Source organism: Zingiber officinale, chromosome 1A (genome assembly GCF_018446385.1).
Source record: "Zingiber officinale cultivar Zhangliang chromosome 1A, Zo_v1.1, whole genome shotgun sequence".
NCBI classification, from domain to species: domain Eukaryota; kingdom Viridiplantae; phylum Streptophyta; class Magnoliopsida; order Zingiberales; family Zingiberaceae; genus Zingiber; species Zingiber officinale.
Window position 1 is genome coordinate 131,130,252 of NC_055987.1, and position 22,309 is coordinate 131,152,560.

At 45.2% G+C, this 22,309-nt stretch overlaps 2 protein-coding genes across 4 annotated transcripts; one reads left to right on the top strand and one right to left on the bottom strand.

Annotated features, from left to right (window-relative positions):
* Positions 1-963: 963 nt before the first annotated feature.
* LOC122033541 (casein kinase 1-like) lies at positions 964-7,419 on the bottom strand. Of its 3 annotated transcripts, XM_042592592.1 has the most exons (15): positions 7,072-7,419; positions 6,656-6,923; positions 6,495-6,535; positions 4,993-5,062; positions 4,759-4,907; positions 4,546-4,641; positions 3,246-3,316; positions 2,703-2,764; positions 2,549-2,612; positions 2,372-2,456; positions 2,123-2,249; positions 1,994-2,058; positions 1,847-1,910; positions 1,639-1,772; positions 964-1,558 (listed from the first exon to the last, which is right to left on the bottom strand). In XM_042592592.1, the coding sequence occupies exons 2-15, from the start codon at positions 6,729-6,731 to the stop codon at positions 1,265-1,267; spliced, it is 1,398 nt and encodes a 465-aa protein (XP_042448526.1). In that variant the 5' UTR covers positions 6,732-6,923; positions 7,072-7,419; the 3' UTR covers positions 964-1,264. The 3 variants fall into 3 exon arrangements, with proteins under 3 accessions (XP_042448526.1, XP_042448521.1, XP_042448533.1); XM_042592587.1 differs by having other exon boundaries at positions 6,656-7,419; XM_042592599.1 differs by having other exon boundaries at positions 1,639-1,769; positions 6,656-7,418.
* A 620-nt stretch (positions 7,420-8,039) lies between these two features.
* Positions 8,040-9,559, top strand: LOC122033563 (epoxide hydrolase A-like). The gene is made up of 5 exons (XM_042592610.1): positions 8,040-8,190; positions 8,266-8,483; positions 8,568-8,729; positions 8,820-9,055; positions 9,152-9,559. The coding sequence occupies exons 1-5, from the start codon at positions 8,118-8,120 to the stop codon at positions 9,411-9,413; spliced, it is 951 nt and encodes a 316-aa protein (XP_042448544.1). The 5' UTR covers positions 8,040-8,117; the 3' UTR covers positions 9,414-9,559.
* The last annotated feature ends 12,750 nt before the right edge of the window (positions 9,560-22,309 follow it).

Genomic DNA, 22,309 nt, shown 5'->3' on the forward strand with positions numbered 1-22,309 from the left:
GTTGAGTTTACCTTGGATTTGAATTGTCTGTGAATCGGATCCAAATTTAACGATTTATTATTGAACCATTGATGAACCAAATTGAGTTGATTTGATTCAAATAGGAAGAATGATATGCTTCATACTTGTCTTTCTTTTACCCATGGTTTCTTCCCCCACAATCTTCATACTGCAGAATCTTATTGCACCACTCTCCTCTCCGTCCCCCATTGCCTAGTTACTTTTTCACGGGTCTGCATCTTCCAACAATTTCCAGTTATTCGTAGCACCACTTCGTCTTCCTAGTCAAAGCAAGTCTCTCCTCTGGTTCTTCTCTTTGTCCTCATGTTTCTTCTTCGTTCTGCTCCACACTCAATCTTCATCTTAGGAAGACGATTCCTAGGACACTAATGCGAGGATGGGTGAGTCCAAGTAACAAAGGCGGTTGGGTTTTATGTTGTGGATATACTTCAATACTCGCCGCTTTTATATTTTCTCATTTATTGCCGAATTAAATTTTTATAAAATAAATTATAATAATATTATTTAATTATTTGATAATAAATAAATATTTTATGTAATTTATACATATTCATATATTATATTATACCAGCAATACAATACGTGTACGTGATGATTAATCATTATTATTTTTAAGTTGGCATTATCTGACACCGACTAATCCCGACTCACTGTTAAGGAAGACAATACGGGATGGGAAATGGAGGGCAAATTTTTGCGGCAAAGATATTTATTTTACACAATTTAGCGCATGCAAATCCACTTGGATTATAACAAGACAAATAATAGGAGAAAGACTAAGGCATGAAACCATATGAGTACATATAATTTCCATTAAAATGTAATATTTGGGGAAAACAATGAGCTCCGACAATGAAAAGGTTTTATGAGATAAAGCAGACAGAACACGTTATTGTGGTATCAAAATGCTATCGACGACATGAAGGAGATTGTAGTTTCCACTTTGGAGGTAAATTCTAATTTTTGGAATTGGATTATAAAAATGTATGAACCAAAGAGAGTGATCTTAGGAAACTCACAAGTCACTTACTGGTTCCTTTAGGACCTAGGCAGGTTGTTGCCCCAACAGATCTGACATTGAGCTTGGATTTGATTACTGTTTTCTCAGTTGGAAAGTTTCTACTTTTTTACTTACATGTTGATGCTATGAACAAGGAATCATCATGGAAGTTGAGGAAGCTTTGAAGCATATTTTGTGCTGGATAAAGGCCGCAGCAGGAACTCTAGTTTCCTTTTTGGCAATTTACTTCCTCCTCTCGGTGCCTATTGAGAGGAGATCCATGCTGTGAAGAAGAGACTCATTGGGTGTTCCTCTTGTGGCAGCAGTTCGGGAGATAGATGACAACTTGGAATCGACTGCAGGCTGCTGATATCTTTGATGACTACTGGATGGTCGGCTGCTGCTGGAAAACATATGGCTCGTCCTGCCATGATGTGCCTGGCTAAGCTCAATGGAAGTAGGTCTGGTGCTTGACACAGCAGGCCTCCTTGATGTACTCCCATTGCGCGATGATGGACGGATTTTCTCTGAATCAACCTGAGATTTGATGCAAAATTATGGGTCCATGACAATAGATGTTTTATTCAAACTCTCCGAGTTAAAAAAGTAGAACTTACAACTTCCTTTGACATAAATGTGTGATTAGGAGATTTGTGCTTCAAATGGTCACTGAGATGATCCAGGCCTGCAGCATTCCTTCGAGCAAATGCTCTAACTGCACCTGACAATCGATCCCCTGTATCCTGGCCTGCTAATAAGGTGAAATAAGTCAGCGGGCAAAACTTTTAGTCAATGATTATGTTAAACTTAGAAAAGAAAAATAACCTGAAATTCTTTCAGGCCTTTCAAAAGATGGACCTATAGCTCCACCAGTCATTTCATTAGGTTCCTGAACCAAAAACATTATATGGAACACAAAGACGTCACAAAAGCTAAAACACAGGTGGTATATGAGAATCTTGAGAAGCATACCCGCAGTCGAGGATCAGCACTGAAATGAGGATACTTCCAGTCGAAAACATAATCATATTGGTATCCTGTCACGACCCAACATCTAAGCAGGAAGAATATTAGAATAACAAAGAAATTTTTCCCCCCTACCTTCACGAATGAATAATTCACGAAACACTTGTTTCAGGTATGAATAATTTGGTTTGTCTTCAAACCTCAAGGATCGACAATAGTGAAAATAAGATGCAAATTCTGATGGATACGACTTGCAAAGTACCTGTCACAAGATTGGTCATCCAAAAGTTTATCTAAGAGCATTCTTCATGGTGCAAACAAAGTCAGAAGTAAAGAAACTGGTTGATCATGTTTTCTGGAAGTCAGAGAAGACTGAATAATTACCTCTATAGGAGTAAGCATTTTCTTTTCACTAATTTTATCGTACTTTTGCTCTTTGGTACCAGCTTTAAGCCCTTGCCAAGGAAGGCTAAAGCAAAACATTGCAACCAGAGATAGTATGATTAGTGATAAACTGAAACAAATTTGAAAAAATAGACTTCATGATGGATTGGCACTAACCTTCCTCTTAAAAAGTACATAAGTACATAACCAAGGGATTCTAAATCATCTCTTCGGCTTTGTTCTACCAGTAAATATTTCAGATCAAAAACTTAAAAAGGAATTAAATATCAAAAAATACCCAGAATCAATATTCAATGTCTAAGAAACTCACCAATCCCTAGATGAGTATTAAGACTTGCATATCGTGCAGTTCCTGTAAGGTTCTTATTTTCCCTGCAAATGGATACGCCATACAGAACAAAAAAGAAAGAATCAAGAATTAAAACAACTGGATATGTGAATAAAGACATGATTTGAACAATTTTAAGTAACAAACAAGCAAGTCCAATTTATTTTCCTCCTAATTTCATTGCTCCTCTTTCTTAGCAAGCTGTGGATACCATGAGGTAAAAATTCATGAATGCAAAAATCTTGGCCTTTCAATGAATATTCTCAGCAGGAATACAACTAAATATCAGTCGATGACCTTGAAAGCACTTCATGAAAAATCATAGCCTTACAGTGGCTATTGCCAACATGAAACATATATAAATATATCAACTTGACAAACTTAAGTTGCAAGGTGAATTCATCTAAGTCTTCAAATAAATTCTATCAAAAATGCATTATATCAACCCCACACATAAGAAAAGTATGTACAGGGTGTTAGTATTCAAAAAAGAAAATTAATATATTCCAATCAAGGTTTTATTACCTATACGGTATGTGCTTATGAGTTTGAAAATCCCAATACTTCTTTGCAAGACCATAGTCAATAATGTAAACCTGAGAGTAAAAAAGAAAATATCAATCAAGAAACCAGAAAATCAATATCACAGTCAAACAAAAGTTCATGCTTTTCAGTTGTTCCAGCTCCAATGTTTACACGATGGTTGTGAAGATATTATCATATATTGTCCAATGAAATAATGCATCACAAAAATTATAGTAAAAAAATTATGACAAAAGATAAGAGATTGTCTAAAGTACTTACCTGGTATTAGTAGAATGAATACATGCAAGTACAGTCGACTTGAGATAGCAATTGGTTCAGTATAACTCTTATAATATAATGTAAATAAAGGAGGGCCAGATGTGGTAAGCATGGCATTGTAATTGACATTTGCGACCTTTACAAACCGGCCAAGTCACATAATCTATAGACTAGGACAGAGAATAAAGAGCATTTCTACTTATAGTTCCGTGATGCAATAACAGAAAAATAGGGTTGATGTTAGAAAAACCAAAATAGAAGTCCAAAATTTGTTTTCTAAACCCAATAAAGCCCATCTAATGCAATATATTGTATCAAAATCAATCTGTCATGGCCAGGCCAACCATTTGTATCTTAATCTATAGTTCTCTACATCAGTAATTTTAACCACAACCAGAAATTCCCTCCACCTATGCAATTAGAATTTAGCTAGAATTTCAAATTAAGGTTTACATTCAAATTAAGCTTTACAGGAGTTGTAAGGCAATTTTCTCAATTATGTAAAATCACCTCATTTTCAGAAGAATGCCCCTTTCTCTATTTAGAGCATGAGTTTATCCTAACACGAACTACAACTTCATGTGTAGTGCAATACAATGAAGAAAATTCATGTCCTTAAAAGGTAACATTTCACAGAAATTAAAGAAATTTAAGTGTGTTAATATATTCATCAACATAAACATTAACAAAATTAAATATTGAGACATTGACATGAATACCTTATGATGCTTATGTTACTATTTGTGACATGTTATCCGTTAGAACATATTCAAGGAATTCTAAACCAGCAAAGAGAGTGTGAGATGACTGTTCAAAATAAACTAATGAGAAGTCATTAAAAATTTTCTTCTGGCCCTTGTTGACAGCTTAACACACAAATATAGAAGAATTTTATAATCAATCTATTCAAATCAATTATATTGAGCTTTGTGCTCCAGATGTCATTTAGTTGCAACTATCTTTAGGAAACATATTGTCCATTTTTTTGGAAGAATTATGAAGTTGAAGATAGGAATCACACCTGATTTGCTTTTCGACGAAGGCCCATAAGAAAGTTATCGGGCTTTATATCACGATGAAGAAAAGACTTTGAGTGCATATACTCGACCCGATTTAACTTTCAAAACAGAAAACAAAATATCATGGCTATACTTCAAAAGAGCCTCAGTACAGAACTATTAAAGATGAATTTAGAAATATTAGAACTGCAGTCAAGGGCAAACTATTCACTTACTAACTGATCAGCGAGCATGAGGACAGTTTTCAGTGAGAACCTCCGGTTACAGTAGCAGAACAAATCTTCAAGACTAGGGCCAAGTAGATCAATGACCATCACATTATATTCTCCTTCTACACCAAACCATTTCAAGTGGGGGACTCCAGCTATATAGGAATGAATAGAATAAAAATCGTTGTGCACCAACCAACCCAACAAAAATAGAATCATAATTACAGGTCAATAGCTTACTTCCTCCTTGGAGAAGCATATACACTTTCGACTCATAATGAAGTTGAGGATGCTTTGACTTCACTGATTCCTGTTAATTTGGATCATAAGTAGAATATTGTAATAAATACCAAGTGCCGAGAGAAGAATGAATAGAGTGCCCTAGAAAGTTTCGGAATATCGAATGATTATATGTGTGATTAGGTCAAGCATGATAATAAAATACTAGTTTTAGACTACTAGGAATGTAACAAATGATTATCCATAATTGCAGGTGACAACAAGAATCAATTCTAAAATCTTTATTTATTATTATTTTTTTAAATTAGTACTGGATGAACTTATTGATCATATTATGTGTGCGTGAAATATGACATCAACAATAAGAAAAGAAGTGAGTAAATAGAAAAGATGAATTGGTACAAAGCCATTGTAGGGAAGAGCTTTCAACATCTTAGACCTATAATTCAACAATAATGATATATCAAAATGGGTTGATGGGTGTTGTTGTGAGTGAGAATTGAACATCATGTTCAGTGTGTTGGGACAAGTCCTCGAGAGACCCTATGATCATCTTGTCAAGCAAATGAATGTTTGCCTTGAATTGTCATCCCAAGTAAGGCAAGGCCGCTCACCAAGTTTAAGCATATAAATAAGTGGAGAAGAAACTTATGAGGATTCCCCTAGTCATTGTGAATGAATAGGAATTAGCCCAGCTTGAGAATTTGATGATCGATATCATTAATAAGATAAAGAAAAATCTGTTAATTGGAGAAGAATGTTTAGAGTCATCTTTTGTGTGTTCAAAGGTTAAATGGAAAATAAAATTAGAAACTTTTTATGATCAATCGTAGATTTGAGTGAAAGCATTGGAAATTAAAAGATAATGCATAATAGCATGATAACAGGAATGAGAATACTAAGATGTGTGAAGCTGCAAGAGAAAGGAAAATTAACAAAACATAGTACTACACACATGAAATTTGGTAGAGCTCCAATTAATACTAGAATGGGAAAAAAAAGTTACAATGATATGGATATGCTCAAATACGATTAATAGACTAAAATAACATTAGTAAATTAGAGTTAAAGATCTTCATAAGAGAGGGAGACCAAAGATAAGAAAATTCTATCAAACCCTTAACCCTCAATGATGATTGATTTGAAAGATATGAATATTATAGAGTTTCATGGAGAGATATGATCTAAGTAGCGGACCTTGTATAGTACAGTCTATGGCTTATTTCTGTTGGTGCTTAAGTTGGGATCACAAAGAAATAACATATGAAGATTATATAGATGCAATTGAAAATGGAGTCTTTGTCACATGTCTTTTATCATTATTCTGGCCATCTACTCTTCGGCTAAAAGTCTTACTAGTAAACAGTTGTAACATTTTGCATCAAAGATGAGTATATTAGTTGAATCATCTCAGGCATTTCAAGGAATAAATGTTGCCTTGTATATGGGTGGTTGTGGCATTTCAAAATTATAATGCTTCAGTCTTATGTAGCAGCACATACCAGCTTAACTGCAACTTCTTCTCTACCTTGTATGTTAACACCTAATCAAAACAACCGGGGAGAATGTGAAAAAGCCAACACAAAGGGGAAGTCAATATGCGTCCAAATCTAAAACTACAAAAATGGCCCACAGAGTCAAAGACCCTAGAAATACAACATACCTATATAGAGCTCCCCAAAAGAACCGCTGCCAATCTTTTTCCCAAGTTTAAACTTTCCGCCAATCACACGTTCCATGATTTAATGAACAATCCAAAATAAACCCACAACAACCAACTGAGATAAAAATAAAATAAATCCAAAGATCTCTAAAAATTAGCTAACAGAAACGATTGCTTTTCCCCAGCGCACATCACAATCATTCGGCTCCAAAACTGTATTCAGCCCTAGCAAATCGAAGGCACGTCGACAGCTCAAACTTCCTTCCGCCTATGAAACAAATCAAGAGCAATCCAATCCACCAATTCGAAGTTATTCAGAAAAAAAAAAGAGGAAATTTTCCTTTAAGCGAGATCTAGAAAACCTAAAAAACAAATTATAACGAATTGATGGCGTGAGAGAAAGATCCCGCAATGACCTCTTCAGAACCCGTCCACCAACTCCAATCGAACAAAGATCCCGTGATAACCTCTTCTGCGAATGCTGCTCTTACCCGTCCACCAACACCAATCGAACAAGCCGTAGGCTGCCAGAAAGAAATCCTAGAGGATAAAATCAGGCGAGCCGAGTGATCCGAGCATGTTCCTCAGAGTGACGGCGGCCGATTGGTCAGAAAGCAATGAGAAACCCAGCGATTTCCAGGATCTGGTAACGAGGGCACAAAAAGAAAAAATCCCCAGAACTCATTGCGAAGATGATAAATGTAATCGGTCGACAAAAGACAACCGATAAATCTTTATTCATCTTTGGCCACGATTAAAAAAAAAAAGTAATTAAGTTTAGCGATATAAGTGAGCATAGAACTCGTACGGAAGCTTGCATACTGATTCACTGCGTACGCAAGAACCAGCCGTTGATGGGAGTCGTAGATACATACGATGAACATTCCAAAGGATGACATCGACTTTTTGTTTACGGTCGCATATACAGTTTGTTATGGAGCAATTATAAGCCTTCATGGATGATCAACACGTGTATAATCTTTCCTCAGTACGTTGTAAATTCAATGTGAGGTAAAATGCCTCAAACTAATCCGAAACATCTTAAATTAAAATAAAGAACAAGAATGATAATGAGCGGGCCCAAAATGTTCCCTCTTTGAAAGGCTAAGACAAACGAGTTAAATAGGTTAGTTCTACCCTCAGACAAGCTCACCATAAGTGCAACCTCCGAATTAATTATCACCTTAGCTCGGATAATATGCATCGTCCATTTAAAAGAGTGTAAAGAAAGATAAACCACTTTGATTAATGATATCTGCTTTGATACATGCGGTTGATTTAAAGCAGGCAACAACAACAATTTTAATTTCCGTCCTTTTCAGTGTCAGTTAGACAGTTACAGGTCCCGTGGCCTGTTCCCGGAGCATCATTGAGCATAAAGCTGGATAAAGATTCCCATTCCCACTGCTATTTCACTTCCTCTCCGTCCACGAATTAAACCAGAAGAAAAACAGATCAGGAGATGATAGATAAGATAGAGCATGCTCACTTCGATGTCAATGGCCTCAGCCTCCACGTAGCTCGCACAGGGCAAGGTTGGCTGATTGAGTCCCCTCTCATTTCTTCCATGCATCTTCCATCTTTTCAAATCTTTCCTAATCGCGTTGCAGGGAAATTGGGCACTGTGCTCTTCCTCCATGGATTCCCTGAGATATGGTACTCTTGGAGACACCAAATGCTCGCCGTCGCCGGCGCTGGGTTCCGGGCGATCGCTCCTGATCTCCGCGGCTACGGCCTCTCCGGCCAGCCGTCCATACCCGAGGACAGCAGTTGGCAAGACCTCGTCGCCGATCTCATTGCCATCCTCGATCTCCTCTCCATCTCCAAGGTACAGTACGAAACTCGATCGATCGGCTTCTTCCCCTTGGGCAACCTCCAACTGAATCGAAATAGCGTTTTGTGGACACAAAAGGTGCACGTGGTCGCGAAGGACTTCGGCGCGAGGCCTGCTTATGATCTTTCCCTGCGCCACCCAGATCGGGTGGCGACCGTCGCCACCTTAGGCGTGCCGTTTCTTGCGACAGTCACGCCCTTCATTTCTCTCCCGGGAGGTTTCTACATGAACCGGTGGCGGGTAACTCCGTGAATGATCCAGTGCTATACAACAGTTATCTATCTCGATCGACGGCGCTCCCCGCCTTATTGCTTGGCCTTTCTTACCCAGGAGCCCGGCCGAGCGGAGGCCGACTTCGGCCGATTCGACGTCAGACGAGTCGTTCGCACCATTTACATCCTCTTCTCGAGGAGCGAGATTCCCATAGCCGAGGAAGGTCAGGAAATCTTGGACCTTGCGGACTCATCCGCCCCCTTGCCGCCATGGTTCACGGAGGCAGATCTCGACGCCTATGCTGCACTGTACGAGAACTCCGGATTCAGCTTTCCTCTCCATATGCCATACAGGCCAGTAGCTTCGATACCTGCCATGGTTTTCGAAACCTTGTTTTCTTCTCTCAATCTAGTAACAAGAATCAAACGTGCTGTTTTCCATATATATAGATCACTGCACAAATTAGAAACAGGAGGAGAGGACCCAAAAGTGGAAGTGCCTGCAATGCTGGTGATGGGAGAAAAAGACTACGTTCTAAAGTTTCCTGAAATGGAGAACTACGTAAAGAGTGGAGAGGTGAAGCACTTTGTCCCGGACCTGGAGATCGTCTACGTGCCGGAAGGATGCCATTTTGTTCAAGAGCAATTCCCTGACCAAGTAAACATGCTCATCGTTGGTTTCCTTAAAAATCATCCATCAGGCAACAACTAATAGTGCATGATTCAGTAGTTTGGATTTTCAACAGACACTTGAAATAATTAAGGTAACCAGTCATGTTTGAATGCTAATGAGTTGTAGCTGTTTCAATATTGATTCTGTTAGAAAGTGGAACAGATGACTGGTGACTCTGATGTTGATTGTTTGAACACTTTGACTCAGCAAAAAGTGATTCCGAGCGGATCTACGTGTCAAAATGGGTATTAGCAGCCAGACTAGGGAAGATGTACAATTACATTAGCAACACTCCAACACTCAAATCAATATACAATTACAAACATAGAGATGACAAATAAACAAGAAATAATGAAAATGGTTATTTCCTATCAACTGCACCTCTAACAGAAATATCAAAGTGCGAAACACATTTAAGACTTAGTTCTTTAATTTACAAATTTCTTTTTTTACTAGGCTATATTATTAACTCATAACACATTTCATACTAATTCAAATTATTCATATCATACACAGTTGGAAACCTAACTCAATTTTCCACATTTCAACAAATGACACTGAAGTGTAATTCGTTCATCCATTGAAATTAATTTACACCACAACATAACCAAAAGCAGTAAGATCATAATATAATTCCATATTCATCAGACAGTAGTATAAAATCATATATATTTCATCTTTGATCCAAAAAAATTCTATAAATTGGAAATGAAAACTAATTAGGGGGCGTTTGGTACGCGCGTTTTCCATTTTCATTTTCTGGAAAACGCGCGTTTTCTGGAAAATGGTGTTTGGTTTGCGTTTTCCGCGCGCGTTTTCTAAAAAATTGGCTATCGTTTTCTAGAAAAACAGAGAATGACAAAAAGTCGTTTTCTGTTTTCTAGAAAACGCGCGTTTTCCAGAAAATGAAAATGAAAACGGTGCAAACCAAACGCACCCTTAGATTTTCTACATTTCATCTTCTCAAACATTTCCCAAATAAGATCATTTAATAGGACTAATTCTCTATTCAAGAACACACATAAAATCCGAGTGCTCTATTTCCTACATATTTGAGCAGTTTCAGAAAAATAGATATATCTCTTTCAATTTTAAACGAAGTACCTTGATTTTAGTACTAAATCGAAGCCAATAAACAGAGTTAAAAGTATTATTCAGAGTGTATCTTCAAAATCTGAAAGTATATCAATCAAGAAACACGATTTTTAGATCACACATGCATAATACTGATAAGATTTTGTAAATATGAATATGTTTGTTGGATAAGATTTTGTAAATATTCGACAAATATATTCATATTTACAAAATTCAAATAACAATTCTTTACCACAAACATACTCAAAATAATATTAAGTGGACAAAAATTATATTAATAATTCAAAAAACTACATAAAATTTAAAATATATACATATAACATTAAAATCATAAACTACTTAAAATAACCCAAATACCCGTGAATGCCATGAAATGATCAAAGATAGTTATACATGCAATACATGAAAATCACCGTCTTCTTATCTGACACCTTGATGTAATAGATTGTCTATTTTCTTATTCGTACAATGCCAATTCTTGTAATGCAACATATGCTGCATCGTTAGCATCACCTAATCTAGCGTTAGACTCTCGTCATCAGAATTCCATCGTTGAACTATCGGCTCAAGAAAATTGTGTAGTCATGACTCCCTCCCAAGGTTGAATAGCATATGTAGCTACCGTCCTATGAACATAGGTCAATCGGTGTTGTAAGTTCTGTACAAATCATATGAGAGTACTTATTGTATCATTGCATATACTCTGAGGAACACTCTCATGCAGGGTCAACCAATCTATCATGACGAGCATCTAACAAGATATGATTGTCCAAGCTACAAAGTACCCTCCAAAAACTTCCTACAAGACATTATAATGGACATGAATATTACTTCTTCTTGCCCTAATAGGAATAAGAGGGTTTAGTGGAATTATCTATACATGTCCAAATTGCTTGAGCATGCGATGAGGATGATGTGGCTCCACAATTTCCAATAATCTTATATAGTCATAGTAAAAAGTAACTTTAGAATGTGGAAAGATATTGATCCGGTGGTAAGGACGGGGGACCCTCGTTGACGGGAGGTCAACGACACGTGGAGGTCAATGGTCAAGAGGGTCAACCCCAAGGTCGTGCCGAGCGGACAGAGATCGTGCCGAGCAGAGTGGCAAGCCGACCGAGCATCCGGCCGACCAGACATCCGGCCAAGGGTCTCCCGGACCGGACGAAAGACAATCCGACCAGGGGTCGAGTTTTCCAATGCTCAAGGAGAAAGAGTCTATGGGCCGGGCGGACAGGCCACTCGGCCGGGCCACAGGGCAATAAGGCGCAATCCCATCCGAGCACATGAGCAGGGCTTCTCCGCCCGGGCCGAGGTATGCGCATTCCCGGAGGCCATGAGCACCGAGCAGCTGGTTCGCTCGGCCCGGAAACAGGTAAGAGCGCAAGGAGACAAAAGAGACAACTGGTAACATCATCCTCGAGACGCCTGCCGCCGACAAACAGCATGGCTAGCAGCCGGAGCGGACGGAGTATCGTACGGTGGAAGTTTCCACCGTCATATCAGGGATATGCTCGGACGATTGGGGAATGTCGTCAGATATGCTTTTCTGACACAACCCTACTGAGGTATGTTTGGGGAAGCGTGCACGCATCAATAAGCGTGTCTGCGCCTCCCCGGGGTCCTATATAAGGACCCCCAGACTTCGACGGAGAGATGTGATTCTCATCACTGTAGCCATAGTAGCGTTACTTTGCTCCTCTCCTTCTTCACTGCCTGACTTGAGCGTCGGAGGGTCGTCGCCAGGAAACCCCTCCCGGCCCGGCTCGGCTTCTTTGCAGGTTCGCCGGAGATCCATATCACCAGTCGGAGACAGCGAAGAGTGTCACGTCCCTAGTGTCCGTCGACTCAGCGCTCGAACAGGATCAAATTGGCGCCGTCTGTGGGAACACCTGAATCCGAGCAAAGAAAATGGAAGAAGTTGGACGCCAACTCATGGTGACACTCTCCCCCGAAGAGCTCGACGCACTCATCCAAGCGCGAGTAGCCAAGATAGTCGAGCAACAACAAAAGGCTCAAGTCGATCGGGTGGCGCAACAAGCAACGTCGACATCAGGCAGTCGGGCGGCACCAAACGATCGGCCGGAGCAGCTCTCAATATGGGGTCAAAACAAAGGGCCGACCGACACTCAGGTGGAAGCCCCGCCCGCCCCGATACCATTCCATCTAGCTTTATTCCAAACGCCCTCGGAAGTCGCGCAAGACAACCTCGACCGGGGTTCTTCGTCTGATGAGGCGCCCCTCCGTGACGCAAGGAAGGGCAAGGCGCCACGAACAGACTCGTCCCCCGAGCGGATCAATAGACAATTCTCCGAGGTCATCCTGCGCGATCCACTACCAAGGCATTACGCGCCCCCAACGATCAGGGAATACAACGGGACCACCGACCCAGACGACCATCTGGGTAAGTTCGACAACACAGCCACATTACATCAATATACAGATGGTGTGAAGTGCCGGGTGTTCCTCACCACCCTCTCGGGATCGGCGCAACGATGGTTCCGGAGGTTGCTGGATGGATCAATCACAAGCTTCAAAGAGTTTCACACGGCATTCCTCCATCACTTCGCGAGCAGCAGATGCTACCAGAAGACCAGCGTTAGTCTGTTCGCCATCAAACAAGGCTCGAAGGAGTCGCTCCGAGCCTACATCCAGCGTTTTAACCAGGTGCCCATGGATATCCTGACGGTCACTTCAGAAACTATGATGAATGCGTTTACACAGGGACTCTTGGACGGGGATTTCTTCCGTTCGCTCATCAGAAAGCCGCCTCGCAGATACGACCACATGTTGAACAAGGCCAACGAGTACATCAACGTGGAGGAAGCTCAAATGGCGAGGAAAAAGGAAGCACCATCCAAGCCACTAGCTCAGGCCGAGCGGAAGCCGCCTTCCAATTATCAACCACCGAGAGGACCCCGCGTAGAGGTAGCCCATCCTCATCAGCAAGCAAGGCCACATGCTGTTCAACAGGTAGCGGCCGATCGGCCTAAGCACAGGGGGAAGGTATGGACTCCCATGTTTAGTTCACTCCATCAGTCAGCCACCCACAACACGCGCGATTGTCAGAGCCTCCCCCCAATCGCTCATCCTGCGCCAAGGAACTATCGCCGCCGATCGCCTTCGCCGGACCGGCGACATCAACACCAGAGTCCTGGTCGGCGTGTAGAAAGAAAATCCCCCGAGCGGCAACATCATCAGCAGCCCAGGACTCAACCTCGGGCATCGCGCAAGCATTCCAGGTCATCCGCTCGGGAGGAAGAGAATAGAAGCAACGTGTCCCGAGGAGAAATCAACATCATCGCCGGAGGGCCGACCGGAGGCGACTCCAACATGGCACGAAAACCGCATGTAAGGTAGCTCACGATCCATGCAGTGGGCTGCAGTCAGGAGCGGGCGAACGGGCCCGAGATCAGCTTTGGGCCTAGGAACCTCGAAGGAGTCGAAGTCCCGCATGATGACGCCCTAATCATCCGAGCGGTAATAGCTAACTGCACTATTCACCGCATCTTTATTGATACAGGCAGCTCGGTCAACATAATCTTCTGGAAGACATTCGACTAATTGTAAATCGACCGAGCCGAGTTGCTGTCAATGACAACCCCCCTCTACGGGTTCACCGGTAATGAAGTTTTGCCGATCGGACAGGTCCGGCTGGCTATCTCGCTGGGAGAGGAGCCGCTCAGAAGAATGCGGACTGCCAACTTCATTGTAGTCGACGCTCCCTCCACGTATAATGTGATTTTGGGGCGGCCGGCTCTCAACGAGTGCCGAGCGGTCGTCTCCAACTTCTGCCAGAAAATCAAGTTCCCAGTAGAAGACCAAGTTGGAGAAGTCCGAGGGGATCAACTGGCAGCCCGTCGATGCTACGTAGAGATGGTCCGAGCCGAGGCTAAGTCTGCTCGGAAAGTGCCACGAGTCGAGGTAAATGCTATAACCGAAAAGCCACCTTCTTTAGTTTATGAAGAAAATGAGGAGGTACAGATCCACCCTACCCGATCGGAGGCCACGACTTTCATAGTGTCCGACCTGGAGGCAGGCCAAAAGGAGGAGCTGATCGGATGTCTCCAGCGAAACTGCGACGTCTTCGCTTGGTCAACTCATGAACTGCCGGGGGTCTCGCCGAGCGTAGCGCGGCATGAACTCCACGTCCGACCAGACGTTCGGCCGATGAAGCAGAGGAAGAGGGACTTCAGTGCTGAATAGAACGTCATCATCCGAGCTGAAGTTGAGAAACTACTGGAGGCCGACCACATATGAGAGGTGCAATTCCCGAGCTGGCTCGCTAATGTGGTGCTGGTCTCCAAGCCAGACAACAAATGGAGAGTCTGCATCGACTTTCGGGATCTAAACAAAACATGCCCAAAGGATTTTTACCCTCTGCCCCGGATCGATCAGCTGATAGACTCTACCTCGGGGTGCGAGCTGATATGCATGTTGGATGCATATCAGGGCTACCACCAAGTGCCGCTCGCTCGAGAGGATTAGGACAAAGTGAGCTTCGTTACTGCGGACGACACCTACTGCTACAACGTGATACTGTTCGGACTCAAGAATGCTGGGGCTACATACCAACGACTGATGAACAAAGTATTCCGGGAGCAGATCGGGTGCAACCTGGAAGTCTACATGGATGATATACTAATCAAGTCACTCCGAGCGGTCGATCTTTGTACAGACATAGAAGAAACCTTTCGAACACTGAGGAGGTATGGAGTCAAGCTGAACCCCCAAAAATGTCTGTTCGGAGTAAAAGGCGGGCGCTTCTTGGGATATATTGTGACCGAACGGGGCATAGAGGCAAACCCTAGCAAGGTGAAAGCACTGCAAGACATGCTGCCTCCCAGGAATCTGAGGGAAGTGCAATGCCTCACCGGCTGGATAACGACATTGTCGAGATTCATCTCTAAGACAGCTGACCGGAGCTTGCCATTTTTCAAGATCTTACGTCGAGTAACCAAGCTCCAATTGGATCAGGAGTTCGATCGGGTGTTCGAGAACTAAAAGCCTATCTCAACTCACTACCTGTGCTGGCTAAACCAAATGTGGCTGAGCCGCTCTGTATATACCTGTCATCAACCGAGCATGCTGTCGCCTCGGCACTGGTAAAGGGAGGTGGAGAGAAGCAGCCAGTGTATTTCCTGAGCCACATTTTAAAAGATACTGAGTCCCGCTACACTGGTCTCGAGAAGCTTTCTTTCGCACTAATCCTGGCCGCACGGAGGCTCCGCCCTTATTTCTTGGCGCACACAATCGTCGTTATGACGAACAGCCCATTAGGGAGGGTGCTCCTAAATCCGGAAGCGTCCGGGCGGCTCATTAAGTGGACGACGGAGCTCAGTGAATTCGACATCCAGTATCAGTCCCGCTCGGTGATCAAGGCGCAGTCCTTGGTAGATTTTGTAACTGAGGTACAGAATCCCGAACCCGAAGCTTTGTGGAAAGTATTTGTGGACGGATCGTCCACTCGGCTCAGGAGCGGAATAGGTATTTTACTACTTTCCCCTCAAGAAGAGCGGATGCACCTATCCGTCCGTCTGGATTATCGGGCAACAAATAATGAGGCGGAATATGAGGCCTTCATAATCGGTCTACAGGCCGCGCGGCATGTGGGAGCCCACCGGGTGATATTGTACTCTGACTCCCAATTGGCCGCTCAAAAACTCTCGGGGTCCTTCGAGATAAATAGTGCAAGGCTCCGGCTCTATGTGGAGGCCTTTGAAAAGCTCAAAAGTAACTTCACCGAGGTTGTCATACAGAAAATCCCCCGAGCCGAGAACCAATCAGCGGATGAATTAGCCAAGCTTGCCAGCTCAATATCGTCGATCGTCATCCAACAGCCAATTGAGTAGGTGTCCTTGTTGGCGCACATCGACCGGATGGAAGGCCTCGCATTTCCAAGCGATTGGAGAATAGCTATAATAGAATTTTTATGTTCGGATGCCACGCCGTCCGATCGGGAGGAAGCCCAGCTTTTGAGGAGGAGAGCCGGCCGGTTTACGCTCATTGGAGACCAGCTTTACAAGAAGGCGTTCTCCCGCCCTCTGCTAAAATGTGTCAGCTCGGAAGACGCAGAATATATTCTCCAGGAAGTACATCAAGGATCCTGCGGAGGTCATCCGGGCGGGCGATCGTTGGCTAGGAAGATCCTGCTGGCCGGATACTTTTGGCCAACTCTACAGGAAGACGTCGCTCAGGCCGTCGCTACCTGTCTTTCCTGTCAGAAGTTCCACAACTTCTCCCATAGGCCAACGGAGAAGATGAAAGCATCTACTGTATCCTGCCCGTTCAACCAGTGGGGTATGGATATAGTGGGGTCTTTCCCTATGGCGACCGGGCAACGAAAGTTTTTATTAGTGGCGGTCGACTATTTCTCCAAATGGGTCGAAGCCGAACCACTGGCCAAAATAACCGAGCAGATGGTCAAGAATTTCATCTAACAGCATATAATTTGTCGGTTCGGCATTCCTCATTGGCTCATTTCAAATAACAGTCGGCAATTCGTTGATCAGGAGCTCGGAAAATGGTGTAAAGGGTACAACATCGAACAACTCTTCACTTCCGTGGCGTATCCTCAGAGCAATGGTCAAGCCGAAGTAGCCAATCAGGAGATCCTGCGAATACTTCGGGTTCGGCTCAATCACATGGGAGGAAGCTGGGTAGACGAGCTGCCCGGTGTGCTATGGGCCATTCACACAACCCCAAAGGAGGGAACGGGGTAACATCGTTCCACTTGGTATATGGGGGCTAAGCGGTCGTCCCTGTCGAGATCGAAGTCGAATCCGATCATATCCAGAACTACGATGGGGACAATGTCGAGCGGAGACAGCTGGAGTTGGACCTAGTTGACGAAGCACGAGCTAAAGCAGTCGTCCGGATGATGGCGTACCGGCAAAGAATGAAGCAGAATTACAACAGACGTGTAATTCTCAGAGCATTCCAGGTCGGTGACCTAGTATGAAAAAAAGTGAAGCCGGTCGGCGATGTGAGTAAGATGGCAACTCCCTGGGCAGGGCCCTTCAGAGTCATCGAGAAGCTCCGATCGGGTGCATACTCTCTGGAAGATGACAACAGACGGCGGCTAGAACGATCGTGGAGCGCAAATCATCTCCAACCGTACCGAGCGGGGTAAAAGGTGCGCCGGTGTAATTTATCTCATGTATGCCTTGTTCGTCTGTATCCTTTGGCTGCAGGAGTAAAAATTGAAAAAGACAAAGGATATGAGCATTTGTTGCCAAACGGCAAAACTTTATGAAGACCGTAGAGTGACGACGTTAAATTTTAGAGTCGAACCGGCAACTATAAACCCCCCGGCTCGAAGACCGTCGAGCGGCGACGTTAAACTCTAGAGTCGAACCGGCGACTATAAACCCCCCGACTTGATGACCGTCGAGCGGCGATGTTAAACTCTAGAGTCGAACCGACGACTATAAATCGCCGGCTCGAAGACCGTCGAGCGGCGACGTTAAACTCCAGAGTCAAACCGACGACTATAACCCCCCGGACGGGACAGCGTCACGCAGATAGACTGAGGCCCAGCATCTAGGGCCGATGATCAGCAAACCTTGATCCTAAGGACGGGGAGAAGACAATAGCGTGCGCTTACCAGCGCCGATCAACGAAAAACTAACGGAAGTTCCATGCGGAATGAAGGTCGTTGGACCGAGCGGCGCAGTTGAGAAAAACACCTAACGAAATACTAACAGAAGTTCCGTGCGGAATGAAGGTCGAGCGGTGCAGTTACAAGAAACACTTCACAAAAAGTTAATAGAGCAAAAATTGACATTCCAAAATTATAAGTTCACCGATCGGAAGGATTACAAAAAACACTTCATTCTAGATAATTAAAAACATGCTTCGGAATGGTGGTGAGAAGCGCCGCATGCTCCGTAGCAGGGATGACCACGGATTCGGGGAGCTGACCCTTGGACTTTAGATAGTCCAGCGTGACGGTGATAACCAACTCGAAGGCAATGACCATCCGGTCACAGACCTTTTCGGCAAATTCCTCCGAGCGGATGTACTTCTGCCTCAAGGTGGCGACACGACCTAGCTCCGCCTCGGCCTCCTTGTACTCCTGGTACCAGGATTACCTGGCTCCGCCTCCTGGTACTCCTTGAAGGCAGTGTGGGAAGCGTCGAGAGCTTCCTGCAGGGCCTTCAAATCGTTCATGAGAGTCGCCGCCTCGGCCGAACGGCCCTTCTTCTCGCGGTCCAACAGATCAACCAACTCTTTTACCCGCTGTTTCAGGGCGCGGGCCTCCACGTTCTTCGCTTCAAGGACGGCGATAGCGGTGTTTTTCCGAGTGGTGGCGAGTTCTATCTTCCGGTTAAAGGTCTTGACCTGCTTCTCATATTGGGCCAGCATGTAGGCCTGGTCGGTCGTCTTCTTCCGCTCGGCCTCCAGCAAGTTTTTGGTCTTTGCGCGCTCCTTCTGCAGCTCGGCATAGGAAGGGCCTTGAGAAGAAGACAGGTCGCCCCGACCCTTCAGTCTCTTCAACTCTTCCTCCACCAAGGCCAAGCGACTGGCGACAGCAATGTCTTTAACTCATCTCTGGTATACACAGGAATGTTAAAATGCCAACCGAAAAGACTACATAAAAGAACAGGAGTGAAGCTTATCCCTGTGGCCTGCTGCATGTGGCTGTCAGCTAGTTTGCCGACCAGCATCACAACGACACGGGCCCGGACGTCCACCCACATCTCAGCAAGGGGCCCCTTGATAGTGATCATGTGTTCAGGAGCCTTCGGCTGATCTGACTCAGCCATAAAGCCTCAGTGGGGAGGTGTAGGGTGGCCTTAATAGTGCGGCGTCGGCCCGGAGTCGTGTGAGCGAACGCCGAAGGATCGGAGGCGGGGCTGGACATTGTGGACAGAATGCCCGAGTGACGGACTCGGCGGGGTACAGGAGGAAGGGAGGTGACCGACATTGCTTCGATGGGGGCCGCAAGCATATCCAGTTGAGAGGGGGTCCGGTCGGAGGAGAGCGCCTCGACCGATGGCGCCTTGCCGCGGGGAGATGTGGTGCCCGTCCGCTCGGACGCTTGCACTGCGGAGGTTGCCGAGCGGAGCGACATCTCAACACGCCGTCTCTTCTGGTTGAGGGGGAGTTCGTTGTCGGGCTCAAAGTCATCCTCCCGAATGGAAGGGCCCTTGCTGGAAGTTGCACCACCAGTCGCTTCCGCGGGCGAAGCCTGAGCGTCCGACTCCCCTGCATTTGTCTCGCTCTCACCCTCGTGAGAGCCAACCGGAGCAATGTCCTACTGCTCCATTTCCTTGGCCGCTGCTGCCTCGAGCGTGACCACTTTTTTCTTCAAGATCCCGAGCAGCACAGACTCCATTACGATGTTTGCTACAAGGAAAAGAGAAGAAAATCAGTTAGAACTCAAGACAAATGCACAAGTAAATTTCTTACCAAAGATGCTCGGAAGGGGGATCCGGCTCGGACTCAAACCGAATATATACATCACTCCTTCAGGTAGGAGCCTGTTGATGTCGAGCTTCAGACCGGCTAGCATATTCGCTGCTTGGAGGTAGTCCGGTCGGGTTTTAGACTTCTTCAGCTTGGGAGAGGTGGGCGGTCCGACCTGCCATTTAGTACGGAAAGGAAGCCGCCCGGGAATACGAAGAAAGAAGAAGTTCTCTTTCCAATGTTTGTTGGAAGAGAGCAATTTATCAAAAAAGACTAAGCTGGGTCGAGCCTGAAACAGATAAGTGTCCGCCTCGGACTGCTTGGGATAGAAGAAATAATAAAAGACTTCCAGGCGGAGGGAAATGTTGTATATCTTAAATAATACCACAACTCCGCACAGAATGCGAAAAGTGTTGGGAACCAACTGGGCGAGGGAATGTCAAAGAAGTTGCAAATTTCAACGATGAAGGGGTGGAGAGGAAACCGCAGACCGGCTGTAAACTGTTCGCGGAAAAAACAGATAGTGCCGCACGGAGGGTTGTGTGGCCGAGCGAAAGGAGAGGGTAGAATCAGTTCAAAATCAGAGGGGATGTCAAAGGCGTTTATCAGGCTCTCGGCGTCCCACCGATCGAACCGCGACTCCATGGTAGTATACCATGGGCCGAGAACGAGGTCCGAGGGCTGGGAAGAGCTAGCCATCGCCGGAACAGTGGAGGAGGCAGAGATCGAAAGAAAACGCAAAGGCTCAGAGAAGACGAACGGAACAGTAACCGGAAGGCAAGAATGCGGCAAGGAACGCAAAGAAAAACACGAGAACCGAAGAGAGAAAGGCAAAGAACCTTACAGAGAAGATGAGATCGAAAGAAGTGGGCAAGAGGTCGTCGGAGTGCCGAAGAATGAGGTCACCGGAGCAAGGGGCGCAGGAGAGGGCTTCTAAGCACACGACGACGAAAATGCGATGGAAGAAGGCGATGAGAGCTTTATAAGGATGGGCTCGAGCCGCCCGAGCCGTCGGATGCAGGTCACATAACCCGAGGCCTGCATCCAACCGTCCATTTCAAACCGGTGAACGTTGCGGCGGGCGTAAGACGGCGGCCGTGTGATGACGTCAACAGCGACACGTGACACTCAGTTAGAGGAGGGCATTTAATGAGCCCCATCACGAGGCAGAACCCACGTGCTCAACCATAATTGCGGAGATTTGCACACATTTCAAGAAGATCCCGCGGACATCATCACAGATTAGTTGGGTAGCCCTCGGCAATTAGCCGACCGGCGCTATCCGACCCCATAGTGGCCGAGCGGAGGTACACTTTTGGGAGTGGCAGGATAGCTGTCGCTTAGTCAAACTCATAGTCCAGTCAATCAGACTTAGCGCCTCCTTCGACTAGACTTGAGGGGGAGGCATGTGATCCGGTGGTAAGGATGGGGGACCCTCGTTGACAGGAGGTCAACGACACGTGGAGGTTAATGGTCAAGAGGGTCAACCCCAAGGTCGTGCCGAGCGGACAAAAGTCGTGCCGAGCAGAGTGGCAAGCCGACCGAGCATCCGGCCGACCGGACATCCCGCCAAGGGTCTCTCGGACCGGACGAAAGACAGCCCGACCAGGGGCCGGGTTTCCTATGCTCAAGGAGAAAGAGTCTATGGGCCGGGCGGACAAGCTGCTCGGTCGGGCCATAGGGCAATAAGGCACAATCCCATCCGAGCACATGAGTAGGGCTTCCCCACCCGGGCCGAGGTATGCGCATTCCCGGAGGCTATGAGCGTCGAGCGGCTAGTCCGCTCGGCCCGGGAACAGGTAAGAGCGTAAGGAGACAAAAGTGACAGTTGGTAACATCATCCTCGAGACGTCTGCCGCCGACAAACAGCATGGTTGGCGGCCGGAGCGGACGGAGTATCGTACGATGGAAGTTTCCACCGTCATATCAAGGATATGCTCGGGTGATTGTGGAATGGCGTCAGATATGCTTTTCTGACACAACCCTACCGAGGTATGTTTGGGGAAGCGTGCACGCATCGAGAAGCGTGCATGCATCGAGAAGCGTGCTCGCGCCTCCCCGGGGTCCTATATAAGGACCCCCAGACTTCGACGGAGAGATGTGATTCTCATCACTGTAGCCACAGTAGTGTTACTTTGCTCCTCTCCTTCTTCATTGCCTGACTTGAGCGTCGGAAGGTCGTCGCCGGGAAACCCCTCCTGGCTCGGCTTCTTTGCAGGTTCGTCGGAGATCCATATCACCAGTCGGAGACAGCGGAGAGTGTCACGTCCCCAGTGTCCGTCGACTCAGTGCTCGGACAGGATCAGATATGCTTCACATCAACATATGAATCCTAAATGACTTGCAATGTATTCACATTATATGTCGCTAAGTCAAATAATTGAATATGTATATAACAAAAAATAAATAAATAAAATAAGTTAAGTACT